Source organism: Mytilus trossulus, chromosome 14 (assembly GCF_036588685.1).
Source record: "Mytilus trossulus isolate FHL-02 chromosome 14, PNRI_Mtr1.1.1.hap1, whole genome shotgun sequence".
Taxonomy (NCBI): Eukaryota; Metazoa; Mollusca; class Bivalvia; order Mytilida; family Mytilidae; genus Mytilus; species Mytilus trossulus.
Genome location: NC_086386.1, coordinates 1,797,212 through 1,811,602, shown reverse-complemented (window position 1 = coordinate 1,811,602; position 14,391 = coordinate 1,797,212). Strand labels below are relative to the sequence as shown.

The 14,391-nt window shown below is 30.6% G+C and overlaps 1 protein-coding gene across 1 annotated transcript; it reads left to right on the top strand.

Annotated features, from left to right (window-relative positions):
* Positions 1-5,058: 5,058 nt before the first annotated feature.
* On the top strand, positions 5,059-14,023 carry LOC134697145 (collagen alpha-1(I) chain-like). Its single transcript, XM_063559209.1, has 6 exons — positions 5,059-5,202; positions 7,821-7,919; positions 8,248-8,301; positions 9,049-9,108; positions 10,489-10,603; positions 12,071-14,023. The coding sequence occupies exons 2-5, from the start codon at positions 7,869-7,871 to the stop codon at positions 10,573-10,575; spliced, it is 252 nt and encodes an 83-aa protein (XP_063415279.1). The 5' UTR covers positions 5,059-5,202; positions 7,821-7,868; the 3' UTR covers positions 10,576-10,603; positions 12,071-14,023.
* The last annotated feature ends 368 nt before the right edge of the window (positions 14,024-14,391 follow it).

Genomic DNA, 14,391 nt, shown 5'->3' with positions numbered 1-14,391 from the left:
CAATTTGTTAGTGGGCATAACGTTATATAGGACAATGCTGTTGATTAAAAAATACTCCATTCCAGGACCTTTTGTTTTCCAAATAACTAATATTACCAATAATTGATAAGTTCCAGTTCGGGGGGTTCAAACAGAAAGATTTGAAAGCAGAGAAAACTGTGTATCTTATAATCGGCATGACCTTATCAGATGACAATACTAATACTAAAATAAGGCTTGCGCATACTTAATTTAGTCATGGACCCGCGATATCACGGGTGTTTTCTAGTTTATGTATATGTTTTATTTGTTCAATGTTTGTTCGACATTATTGGTTTAGAATAATTCTGGTCCCCGGCCCCGTTTCAATCAGTCATTTTAACTGTTCTATACAAAACACAGTCAAAAGTCATGTTGGCTTTATTTACATTATGATTCTAAGTAAAATAACTTGTAATAGTAGCTGACTATTAAATGTGGTCGTCTCAAACTATAACAACACAAAACCGACTTTAACATTACAGTTAAATTTATAGAGGATCATCTTTGAAAACGGCATCACAAAGTAAGCGCGCATCCGCTTCATACATTTTGATAAATAACGTGCATTCAGTGTTTGGATGTGAGACGCCAACAAAAAGCCAAATAATTAGATAACTGTTTCGGTTTTTAGCCATCATTGTCCTTCAAATATTCGCCGTTTTTATGCTGGCTCATGCAAAACTACTGGTATTATGTATTGGGCTACAATTTGGTTATGGTATTTAGTATGGATGGGGAAACTTTGTGTCGTCATTAATAACTAATAAAAATATAATCTTATGAATACTTATAACAAACTCTGTAAATCTATAAGAGAATAAGATCACCAATATGTGAAGGAATTTAAAAATTAACAGCTCTTCAGTATGTCAGTGCGTGCATTTTCTATCATGATTTTCTCAATAAAGGGATACTGCTCACAAGCTTAAGGAAGCTACTAAAGCAAGCGTTCCAAGTGTTGAAGTTAAAATTAACTATTTGTATATTTTACGATTTATGAGTTTGACTTTCCCTCTGGTAACTTTCGTCTCTCTTTTATTTAATAATCTGTGTCACAGATGACGACAAACATGTTTAAATGGTCGTCCCCTTTTTTCTGAATGTGACCCACCGAAATATACTACTACTTATCAACGGGTTTGCTCTTACATGACGAAAACGACTATAGACATATGGGAAACAGAATCTGCTCACCCTTTTGGGGCACCTTAGATCACCCAAATTGTTGATGTGGTTGGTGTTGTTTAGTCTTGCATTTTCTATGTTGTGTCTGTTTTAATCATAGCTGTGTCAGTTTATTTTAACTTTGAACTTCCCTTTGGTATCTTACGTTTCTAGCTGATAATGTAGCAAACAATGAATTATTTGTCTTTGTATTTCACCGACCACTTTCTAGAAAAAAATGAAAAATCTTTATATGCCTATATGGAGTTATTTTCTTTTAGAACCACATGTCATTCTTCCTAAGAATCAACCCCGACGACTCAATGTTTCAATGAAATATGCTCCAAGGCATAAAAAAATTACCTGTGTGAGGTCATTATTTTCCTTTATAAAAATGCAATCTATAATGTACTTCAAAATTATATTCGTCTGATAGTTTTTTGTTGCCGATTTGGGATTGTATATCATAAAGTTCAATTGATGATAGGTGTAAAAGAAATCGTCATTGCCCGCATTTTAATTTTAGAAACAAAAATAACGTGCAGTTTTGTAAACTTATCGCTACAATACAGAAACATTATCATATTTGTGAGATGAGTTTGAATGTAAACTTTCATAAAATAAAACCAGATTTAACATATTCATGTGTAAATCTTACTGAGACACACTGAATAGGTTGATTGATTGTTGGTTGCTCGCTACATGTCCAGTGACAAATATTATATGCACGTACACAGCCAAATTTTGCTCACGTGAATTTCACGTGAATCTTATTTCACGTGAATTTCACATGAATTTCACATTAATTTCACGTGAATTTCACATGAATTTCATGTGAAGTGATTTCACGTGAAATTCACGTTAACTTTTCACGTGAATTTCATGTGAAGAGATTTCACGTGAAATTCACATTAAATTTTCACATGAATTTCATGTGAAATTATTTCACATGAATTTCACGTAAAATTTTCACGTGAATTTCACGTGAAAAAATATAAATGGTTTCTAAGTTATAAAAAATTAAATGAAAATCAAAAATTTTGTCAACATCTCATACCTTGTATTTATGTATCATATATTTGCTTGGAATCTCAATTTATTATAATTTAAAAATTTATATTTTCACGTGAAATTCACGTGAATATTTCACGTTAAATTCACGTTAAAAAAATCATGTTAAATTCACGTGAAAAATTTCACATTAAATTCATGTGAACAATTTCATCAGAAATAAACATGAATCAAAACCCCTGTGAAATTTATGTTTCATTTTATCTGAATTAAACCATGAGTTCATAAGAGAAATTTGAATTTATTGAGTTAGTTTTTTGCAATATATAAATGAAAACAAATTCACATGAAATTTACACATACTATTGTTCATTTCAATTTTGCAGAAGTGAATCATTTCAAAGCTGTTATTCTTTGTGTCTAAAGATGTACATAAAAGAAGGACATAGAACCAATGTTAATGGTTAATATTTATCATTTTTAAGCATGAATTATCTCCCTTCATAGTGAATTAAATGCAACTACAAAAATATGTTGGTCTTTAAATATATATTTTTATCACTGTTTATATTAACTATCTCTAGTAGAATCACAAAAATGGAATTTTGTATACACATGTGTAACTCTCATTTGAATTTCAAATTCATAGATGCATATATTATAGTGATGGACTAATTGATTTAGTAGTAGTGTTTCTATAATTATTAATTTGTAAATTTAATTACTTTCACACATCTAATATCTTCTTTACTTTTAAACTTTTAAAAAATGAAAGTAACTCCACCTTATGAAATAGATACTACATGTACTAGCTGTTACTGTAAATAGATCATTTACTTCCGAAAAATGAGTTATCTCCCTTTTTTTTACTGTGCATGAAACTTTTCCTCAAACTATTAAATTTAGGTAAAAAAAAATTGTGAGCAATTTCAATCTGCACAGTAGTTAAACATTAAATAGTACATGTGAATAAAAACAGTAAGCATACTAAGAAAAGAGTTTTATATGTACTATACTTTGTCAATAAATGTAAATTAATTTGAATGTATATTAATTTTTTAAGTTTCTATATCTAAAGTGCAGTATAAAACTGCTATGTTTTCACAAATTATATATATCAAAAATGTCTGATTCAACATGCATTATAAAAGTGGCGAATGTTAATAACTTAATCCCTTAACCAAATTTAAAGGAAGAAAAAATATCATATCAAGGATTGTTTGTGTATTGACTAGATAGCAATTTATTTGTTTGTACCCTTTCCAAATATTCCATACTGTTTTTTATACTGTAAAATATTTCTCAATTTCCCTAAAGAGTTGATGAGTTATCCGGGTTTGTCAAACAATGGGGAAAATTTAAACTAAAACATGTAAAAAGCTTTATCTTTATTTAGTTTTTATATTTTTTGGTATTAAATATTAGGTATATTTTAAGTAGTTTATTTAGGATTGTCCTTATTACTCTGGAAAAGGTTAATGTAAAATTTTGAGTGTCCCCATTCTTATGGGAATTATTTTCCAATCAATGTAGGAAAATAGTTACAGAAAAAAAAGGCAAAGTAAATAAAGTTGCAATAATTGACGGATATGGGTCAAGGATATTGAAAAAGTGTGAGAAGACTTGTAAAAAGAAGAGGTACCTTGGGAATGTGGTAAATCAAATCCCCTACACCCTCCCTTTTCCCATACAATCTGCTTCAGAACTGATTTCAAATTTTTAATTATCTTTTAAACTTTATTTATAATGAATAAATTTATGGTCTTTAATATACATAATGTCTTAAATTATTAGTCTGTTTATTGTCTGCTATTTGGACAGGTTGTTGTCTCTTTGACAATTGTTTTCCACTTCCATTCAAATTTTATGTGTTATGAAAACTTATTGACTGACAGTAAAATATTATTTTAGAGACAGACTCTTTTTTGGAAAATAATTGGTTGCTTATAAGTAAAAAATCACTGAAGCGTGACTGGAGCAGCCCCCTCTTAGCGAGTCAGTGGGCCCCCATTTATGAACATTTCTGGACCCCCCCCTGTATTCTAATTCATGGTATTTGAAAGCTAATTGTGTGGTAAATGATTGCTAATTAGACAAGGCTGGTTTATTTCTCATTGAATTTAAGTTATAAACATTTATCTTTATAAATATATATTATCTGTGATTATACTAAACAATATAAAAGTCCCAGTTATTAATTGAAATAATAGTTAAATAAGTTATTATATTTTATAAATTAAAGCCATATAAAAGGGTTGTAACACAGGGACTCGGTTAGCAGATTAAAATTTTGTAAATCAATGTTTTTAATTTATTTTTTATTATTTCCTGTCTATTTGCATTACTATATTAACGTATTTAAAGTTGCCATCACTATTTCTTTGTTTTCTGGCAATGTGCAGTTTACTATCCACAGAGACATATAATATGTCTCTGCTATCCATATCCATATACTTAAAAAACATATTTTTTAAGTATATGGATATGGATAGTAAACTGCACATTGCCAGAAAACAAAGAAATAGTGATGGCAACTTTAAATACGTTAACATAGTAATGCAAATAGACAGGAAATAATAAAAAATAAATTAAAAACATTGATTTACAAAATTTTAATCTGCTAACCGAGTCCCTGAGGGTTGTAAGGGTTGTTCATGTGGAGGTGCTCCTTTGTAAAGGATGCTTATAAAACAAAACAATTTGTTATATGTTCCAATAATTTGTTTTGTATTTGATATATAGTCACTATATATTACAAGATTGGGGATACCTTTTTTTTCACATGGAGAAATACTTTGAACATCAGCAAAATATCCGCCAATCTGTAGTCCGGATTCGGATTTTTTTAAAACGCTTGAAAGATACAGATTATGACGCGTTTTGAAGAAGAGAAGAACGCAGCCGATAATAATTTGTCAACAACAATACAACTTGTTTTAGCTAATTTAACAAGACAACCAATGCCAAGGAGCTATGAATTAATAAATACTCGAGGATATACTTCAGGTAACTAAAAAAATATGATTAAATAGTGCAGGAATAAACAGAAATCTGCAATGACTGAAAGCTTCCATCTTCTGTTCGACATAAATTTATTCATTACTTCACGTTCACCCAAGTACCTGTTTGCCCTGATTTGTTTTTTTTATATGTTGTCTGCTTGCATAATGTTTATTATTTGAACAGAGTATGGCAAAGAATGTTGAAAAATTCGGCAAATATGTATATGGCTGCAAACGAAAAATTATTTTCCCTTTCATTTTGCAGTATTTAACAGTCTTCACAATTAACTGTTAAATCTACAGGCACAGAGCTCAATTTTTGAAATTTTTTAGTTAGATTCTGAAGGCCTGTCCTGTAGATAGGATTTTTACAGGCCTGATAGCAATTAAACATGCCTGAGCTGCCACTCAGCGTGAAGACTAAGTATTATAACAGAGACATATAATAAATAAACTGTCTGTTTGTTGTCTCTTTGTCTTTTACATCATTCCACATTTCTATTCTCAATTTTATTAAAATACTTTTCATGTTTTACAATACGTACATATGTATATGTACATCATTGTTTTTACTCATTTTTTACTAGTTTATCAAAACAAAACCTAATTTACAGTCTCACTAATTAGCGACAAGAAGAATACTTTTTTTATCATTCAAACCGATACTACATTGTTTATGTTGTACTACATGTATCTTATCTATGATCAACTCAGTCATATATAGATAACAAAACACTTGCAGTTTAATATCACATACATTTGTACATGTATGACACAGGACAATAGTTATCACATACATGTACATTTGTACATGACATAGGACAATCACTGACAAGTTTCAAGACTTCCTAGCAGTAACTGAAAGCCCAAATACCTAATCTGTGGTACACTTTTATTCTGCAGGTGGCTGTACCCCACTTTTAACATTAGATATCATTTAACGTCATATCATAAGGAAACAACTGTGTTGATTTCTCTTATTCCAACATATCTGGATAACAATTTATAGAAAACTACCACAAGGGCCAGAGAATTTCCAGCTAGGGGAGGGAAATGTTCCCATACATTTTTGTAAGTCTTGAACTGGCAAAAATATATGAATCGATAACTACAACAAGACGATACAATATAAAACAGATGTGGAATTGATTGTCAATGAGACAACTCTCCACAAGACACCAAATGACAGAAAAGTAACAGCTTAAGGTCATCGTACACCCTTCAACAATAAGCAAAGGTTTAAGCCAATATCACCTACTCAGCTACATTTACATGTACATTGTACATTGACATGATGGAAGATCACAAATGTATATAAAACATTAAAACAAGAAAACTAATGGCTAATTAATAAACAGAACAATGATAAAAAAAACAAGTATCATTAAGTAACTAACAAAGCAACAAAGAAGAACCACTAAATTACAGGTTCCGGACTTGGGACTGGCACATACATGTACAGAAAGGGGCAGGCTTAAACATCATTGACATGTAAGGAAAATCCCAACTCTCACCCTTATTATAGTTATATTTATTTTAGATCATGACAAGCAGTAACAAGTTTACAGATCAACATGATCAAGCTCAATATATATTCTGTTCAGAAAATAATAACTTCAGATGTTTTATTTTTGCAGAGCTATGTAGTCCTTGGACAGTGGCGCAAAAAAAATCATGCACATAATCAGTTTATTTATTTTTTTTGGGTTATAATATATATTTTAGGAATTAGGGGCCAAAAAGGGCCAAAATAAGCATTTTCTTGGTTTTTGCACAATAACTTTAGTTTCAGTGAATAGAAATCTATGAAATTTTGACACAAGGTTTATGACCACAGAAGGAAGGTTGGGATAGATTTTTGGAAGTTTAGTTCCAACAGTTTGTGAATTAGGGGCCAAAAAAAGGGCCCAATAAGCATTATTCTTGGTTTTTGAACAATAACTTTAGTTTAAGTTAATAGAAATCAATGAAATTTAAACACAAGGTTTATGTCAGACCACAAAAGAAAGGTTGGTATTGATTTTGGGAGTTGAGGTCCCAACATTTTAGGAATTAGGGGCCAAAAAGGGGCCCAAATAAGCATTTTTCTTGGTTTTCTCACCATAACTTCAGTTTAAGTGAATAGAAAGCTATAAAATTTGAACACAAGGTTTATAACCATAAAAGGAAGGTTGGTAATGATTTTGGGAGTTTTGGTCCAAACAGTTTAGGAATAAGGGGCCCAAAGGGTTCAAAATTTAACTTTTTGTTTGATTTCATCAAAAACTGAATAATTGGGGATCTTTGATATGCTGAATCTAATTATGTATGTAGATTCTTAATTTTTGGTCCCGTTTTTAAATTGGTCTACATTAAGGTCCAAAGGGTCCAAAATTAAACTAAGGTAGTATGTTACATTACAGGGAGACAACTCTGTAAAAGTCAGTTGAACAATTTAATAATATTCTATTGTTGAGGAAAAATTAAGCTTCTCAATGATCAAAATTAGTGTTTGTCAAATTGCAATATAGACAATAATTTTTTTTTCTGATAATGTGTGTGGAAAATAGCTTAAGTTACAAACTTTTAGAAGAAGTAATTTTTGATGTTGATTGGTGTAATTTTACACAATATTATTTTCAGGGAGACTCGGGAGCACCTGGTGTACTCGGGGCAATAGGAGAAGTTGGAATGAAAGGAATGAAAGGAAATTCTGGACCAAGAGGACCAACTGGACCTCCAGTAAGTACATGTACTATCTAAAAAAAAAACAAATATAAAAAACAGTTGGATAGCAAATATTTGTAAGAATATAAATTGTGTAAAAACTGTTAAACTTTGATAATTTTTATTTGGAAAATTATGTCTTAAGCAAAAAAAAGATGGCTATGAAAAAAAATAATGTAGATCTGAATGCATAGTCATTAGTGCATAACCTTATATTTTTATAAAGACTTTCTAGTGATTAATGTAAGCAAAGAATCACAAAGTATTACTATAAAGGATTTTGTATTTGAGCATACCTTTTGATGGAAGGTCAATATTAAAATGATTACTTTGTTAACTTTAGGGCCAACCAGGAGTACAAGGAACTTCAGGACCTAGAGGAAATCCAGGCCCTGTGGTATGTATTCAGCAGTGTTTGTCACATGTAGATTTAATGTATAAAGTAGGCTTTGTTTGGTAGCAAATATTGTAGGATTGATTGATAAGTGTTTGAGTTATGCTCACATTAGTATGCTTATACACCACTTATAAATAAGTAAAAAGACAACTCAATTAACATTACTCTTGTACAATATATAGGCTTTTATCGGACCACAGATAAATTATCACGTTGTGATTGGTTAAACGCCGGCATGTGGTGACCCCCTATGAGACCGTATGGGGTTAGTAAGTTTCATATGGGTTTCATGACGCGTTAATGGCGACGTCATCTATTAATGTTGTTGTGTTTCTTTTCTTTTTTTTAACAAAACACCGCAGAAAAAGTCCAGCCTCCGATAAATTCGTTATACTATTAACTACTGACCCCCTACGGATCCATAGAGGGTGAATAAAACTCATAGGGGACTCGGCCTCCGGCCTCACCCCCTTTGGATTTTACTTACCCTCTATGGATCCGTATGGGGTCAGTAGCGAACCATATACATGATATAACTTATAATATCTATTTTAATGAATGTTGTATGTTGTTGTGAGAACAGATATATTGAAAATATTGAAAACAAATTCATATATGGTTGAAATTAATGCCAAAGGAATTAGAAAATTATGTATCGTTAATGATTAAAAAATGTATAAAGTAATGAATGGTAAAAAGTATGTTTTTCATTGATTTAAATTAATAATACAAATGTGCATGTTTTAGGGAGAAGCTGGTTCCACAGGACCACCTGGCCATGGGTTATCAGGAGAACAGGGACTACTTGTAAGTAAACATCACAATTTATAGATTTTATTATATTTCAAGTATTATGGGGAGTCACAATTTGTATGAAGAGGGAAAGGTATTCTGCTATAATAAAAAATTGTTAAATCGGACTTAATATTGAAACGATTTGACCTAAAAGAGAGGAAGGAGACCACTGAAAAGAGATTACATCAACCAGCAACAATTGATAGCTGTAAGAAAAACAACAGCTAACCATGCAATCTATTTGACAATAATTTAATGAACAAACAGTTACTTAACATGCTTAAGTTAGAGTCAAATAGATATAATTAAGAGATATCTTTATCAGAAAGTTTGAGATTTTACCCTCATTTCAGAAGACTGGTAACCAGAGAAAGATTTTCAATACATGTTTTAAGAAATTACAATTATGGTCCTTGAAAGATTTGAAATTAGAAAAATCTATAAACTGTGCTTTGACAGTTTGTTTACTTATACAATAAAGAACATTCAAGAGTTTGATTTTCAATAAGAGTTAAAGTGCATGTAAAGCTGACAAGCTAAATAAGGTTTATTAAGCCTTCATGTTAATGGTATCTGGGTTAGAATTAATGACTTTTCTCATCACTTGGCGTCTGTCGTCCGTCGTTGCTAACTTTTACAAAAATCTTCTCCTCTGAAACTACTGGGCCAAATTTAACCAAACTTGACCACAATTATTGGGGTATCTAGTTTAAAAAATGTGTCCGGTGACCTGGCCAACCAACGAAGATGGCTGTCATGGCTTAAAATAGAACATAGGGGGTAAAATGCAGTTTTTGGCTTATAACTCAAACACCAAAGCAAATCTGACATGGTTAAATTGTTCACCAGGCCAATATCTATCTGCCCTGAAATTTTCAGATGAATTGGACAACCCCTTGTTTGGTTGCTGTCCCTGAATTGGTAATTTTAAGGAAATTTTGCTGTTTTTGATTATTATCTTGAATATTATTATGGATAGAGATAAACTGTACACAGCAATAATGTACAACAAAGTAAGACCTTAAATTAGTCAACATGACCAAAATGCTCAATTGACCCCCTAAGGAGTTATTGCTCTTCATTGTCAATTCTTAACAATTTTAATAAAATTTGTAGATTTTCACTAATATTTTCCACGGAAACTACTGGGCCAAGTTCATTATAGATAGAGATAATTGTAATCAGCAAGAATGTTTAGTAAAGTAAGATCTGCAAACACATCACTATCACCAAAACACAATTTTGTCATGAATCCATCTGTGTCTTTTGTTTAATATTCACATAAACCAAGGTGAGCGACACAGGCTCTTTAGAGCCTCTAGTTTTATTTGGAAAACATTAATCCGGTTCAGGGCTTATATTTATAATAATTAATGTAATTTAAATTTTCAGAAATACACATTTGTTGCTCCAAAGATGAAAGAGGATTTGAAGTTATACAATGACATGAATGAATTGATTAAAAATGCATGTAGATGAGACCCTGTATCTACAGTACATGTAACTGGTATGTACAGTTTTTGTTATGTAGTTTTTATAGTCAAAATGGTATTAAAAATTTTTTTAATGATGAAATCTGCAAATTTAAAAAGGAGTCAACTCAAACTGACAAAATAAAAAAAACCCACTACCAACCAACAGATCAAGGGAAAAATTAATCTGCTATACATGTATGGAATAGACACTGTAAATTTATGAGAATAGAATTTTATATTCTGGATTTTCCTAAGATTCAATTCTTATTACATATAAATATACCCATGTGTTATGCTTGTAGTTCGAGGAAAACAACTTATCAAAATAGCTCGACCAAGATTAAACAATTACTGATATCATGAATTAGGTTATGTAGGTATATTTTGTCTCGTCTGCAACTGATTGTATGGTGAAGTACATGTCTTTCTGGGCATGGTTCATCTTACAATGACCTGATATTCATTGTGATGGTTCATTGGTCAATATCAAGTTTCATATTTTAGTCTGTTTGTTGTATACTGTATAAAATCAATTAAGATATCAGCTATAGTTGGTGTAAGCAATGATTGTAAGGGGTTAAGACATGAAAGAAGGGGGCTTGAAAATGATATTTGTTTTCATAAGAAGTTTATTATACAAATTTAACATGGTACGATTGCCAATAAGACAACTATTCACTAGAGTCCAAATGACTGAATTTTGCTAACTATAAATGAGCATATGTACAGCTTTCTGACACCAATAAGAAAACTGATACAGAATAGTGAGCTATAAGGTGTCAGATCACCAATTAAAAATACCTATCTGTTCAACCAAATTTTGTAATTTTCACAGCTTTCGAAATATTTTACCTTAAGTTTAACTTCATAGAAACCAGGTATATCCTGATTTGTACATGTATCAGCTTTTTACATGCCAATTTTTTACCATACCTTAAAAGCCTTCTAACAAAATAACTGGCCTTCGAACAGAGGTACATGTACTCCAAAAATAATCCCTGGTTTTCTGGAAATCTTAAATTAGTATACTATGGAGCGTATAAATCCTCAATTGTTATTGCAAACTCATAGACAAGTAAATTTTGGCTCAAAATGGTATAGATATATTTCTCTTTCACCAAAAGTTTCATTTCTGCAAATTTGTTGATTAGTTTAAGTAAACAAGGACATCAAACACGCTATTTTTTTTGTCAGAGTAGGGCTACTTTTACATACATTCTAAATTGAAGGGAGTAATTGGTAGTCTGGCACCATAAAATGTCCTGAAACTGGGTTTGTGAGTTTGTGGGAAATACTGGATAAACCCAGGTTTTACTGTCAAAATTTTACTGGGTAAATCACCATAAAATCACCAATTTATCATGTCAGAGCTTAAAATACAATACAGTTTTCTCCTGATTATAAGTTTGGTAAATTATTGGAGATTAAATTGATGTTACCTTTTTTGCTGGACTACAATACAGAAATAAACATTACATGCTGATTTTATTATATTACAGGAACTGTAGGAAGTATTCCAAAGTCTGATTGCAAAGTATGCATTACAGGATTCTATCATTGGAGCAACATCTTAGGAGGATAAGTGGAAATGTATGAAGGAATCCTTCAAATACAAATATCAATTATATGCAGAAGTGGACTCTTAAACTTTATTAACAGACATGGTAGTCAAGAAATTTATACCATTACCAACTGGAATTAACTATTGTGTTTATTTTTTCAACCATAAGTACTTTCAGAATACAATACAATTCAAATTCAGATTATTGTGTGAACATACAAAAATGTACAAGTTACATTTAAAAAAAATGAAAATGCATATATCATGTACACGATGTATTGAAAATGAATTTTATATAAAAAATGGAGTAACAAAAATGTTTAACTTTATATTGTGCAGCCAAACTTTGAAATCTTTAAATGGTATATAGATGCCTGTTATTTGTCAACATTTTGCCTTCACCTTAAGATCAGTGTCAAATGAGAAAGCTATTTTGCATATATGAAAAAAGAAGTAGATGGTTGTAAATTAGAGACTTTCAATTTGGTACATTTGTATATCAGCTAGCCTTTGTTTCATAGAACTTTCTATTTTAGTTTATTAGTACAATGAGATATGAGGTATACACAGCTACTTTTGTATAGGTACTATTTCTGTACTAAAAATATGTAGTACTGGAAATTTACTTTTAATTTTTAGCACTATTTCTTTACTTTAAAATTATTGTAATATTTGGGTACTTGTATTTTACAGTACTTGATTTGTACTAAATATTTTGGTACAGACATGATACAATATTCCATGTTTGAAAATCATAATTTTAAGAGATTTGAAATAGAAAAACTTTCAAAATGCTGAAAATGTAACAGTAATAACCAAAAATCTGTAGTACCTAAATTTCCAGTACAAATTAAGTACTGTAAAATACAGGTACGTAAATATTATAATAATTTTAAAGTAATAAAATAGTACCGAATTTTAAAAGTAAATTTCCAGTACTACATATTTTTAGTACAGAAATAGTGCCTATGCAAAAGTAGCTGTGTTTATCAATCTGATTATCAGACAGCAATAACACAACAAAAAACCCTGAAAGGCATTTAGCTATAGGTGCTAACATGCAGTCCTCAACAAAAGCCAGGTGTCTAAAAGATATGCCATGATATATTGAATTGACCAGAGACTATAAACAATTACAATATGAGTCAAAATAGAGCTGCCATCAAAACCAAATTCTTTAAATAATTTTCTTTTAATAAATATGAGAGTATAGACAACCACTGAAAAGGTTTCTGACTATAAATGGGTACATGAATTTGTGGTGAGGTGAACTAGTTATTTCTTCAAAACCATATAAAAAAATTGGCATCTTTCGCAAATAGTTCTTATCCAGAATATGATTAGTTTGTATCATAACTGATGACCACATATTATGACTTTACATATATGTATACATTTGAACATGATATAAATCGTTTCTAATGTTATAGTACATGTAGTACATCAGTGCAAATATCTTCTTTAAATGGCCACAATCCATAAATCATTTACAGTTTTGTTTTAGACAAAAAAAAATGTGGATACAAAGAAAATAAAATAGAATGGAAGCATGAACACATGACCAAGAAGAAAATTTTTCATGCTTATATATGTATCAAAACAGAATTTGTATTAGATTAGAATTGACTTGCATGAAGAAGCTCAAATCCTGTGAAATTTGTGTTATTACGGCTGAATTCACTTTAATTTCATTTAAAAAGAAGAAGCTCGGTTCATGTTAATTTCACGTGAAAAGTTCACGTGAATTTCACGTGAAGGCTCAATTCACGTGAATTTCACATGAAAAATTTAACGTGAATTTCACGTGAATCAGATATTTCACGTGAAATTCACGTGAATTAAGCTTTCACGTGAAATTCACGTAAATTTTTCATGTGAAATTCACGTGAAATATTTCACGTGAATTACGCGTATAAGCTCGATTAACGTGAAATTCACGTGATTTTTTTCACATGAAATTTATGTTAATTTCACGTTAATTTCACGTGAACAAAATTTGCCTGTGTACAGGACGATACACACTGATAGGAAATCATACCGTGACCTACAAGTATATGTTTTCGTCTTCGTGTCAGTTCTTAACTTTTTTAAATTTATGTATACCTTTTACTCTATCAAATAATCAACTAATAAGATATTATCATATTATATTGAATAACATTCACGTAGCTCATAATAGGGTCGGATAGGAAAGTAATATAATTATATCCTGATTATTCGTTAAAAAAATGTATTGCTATTCAAAAGACAATATTTCTG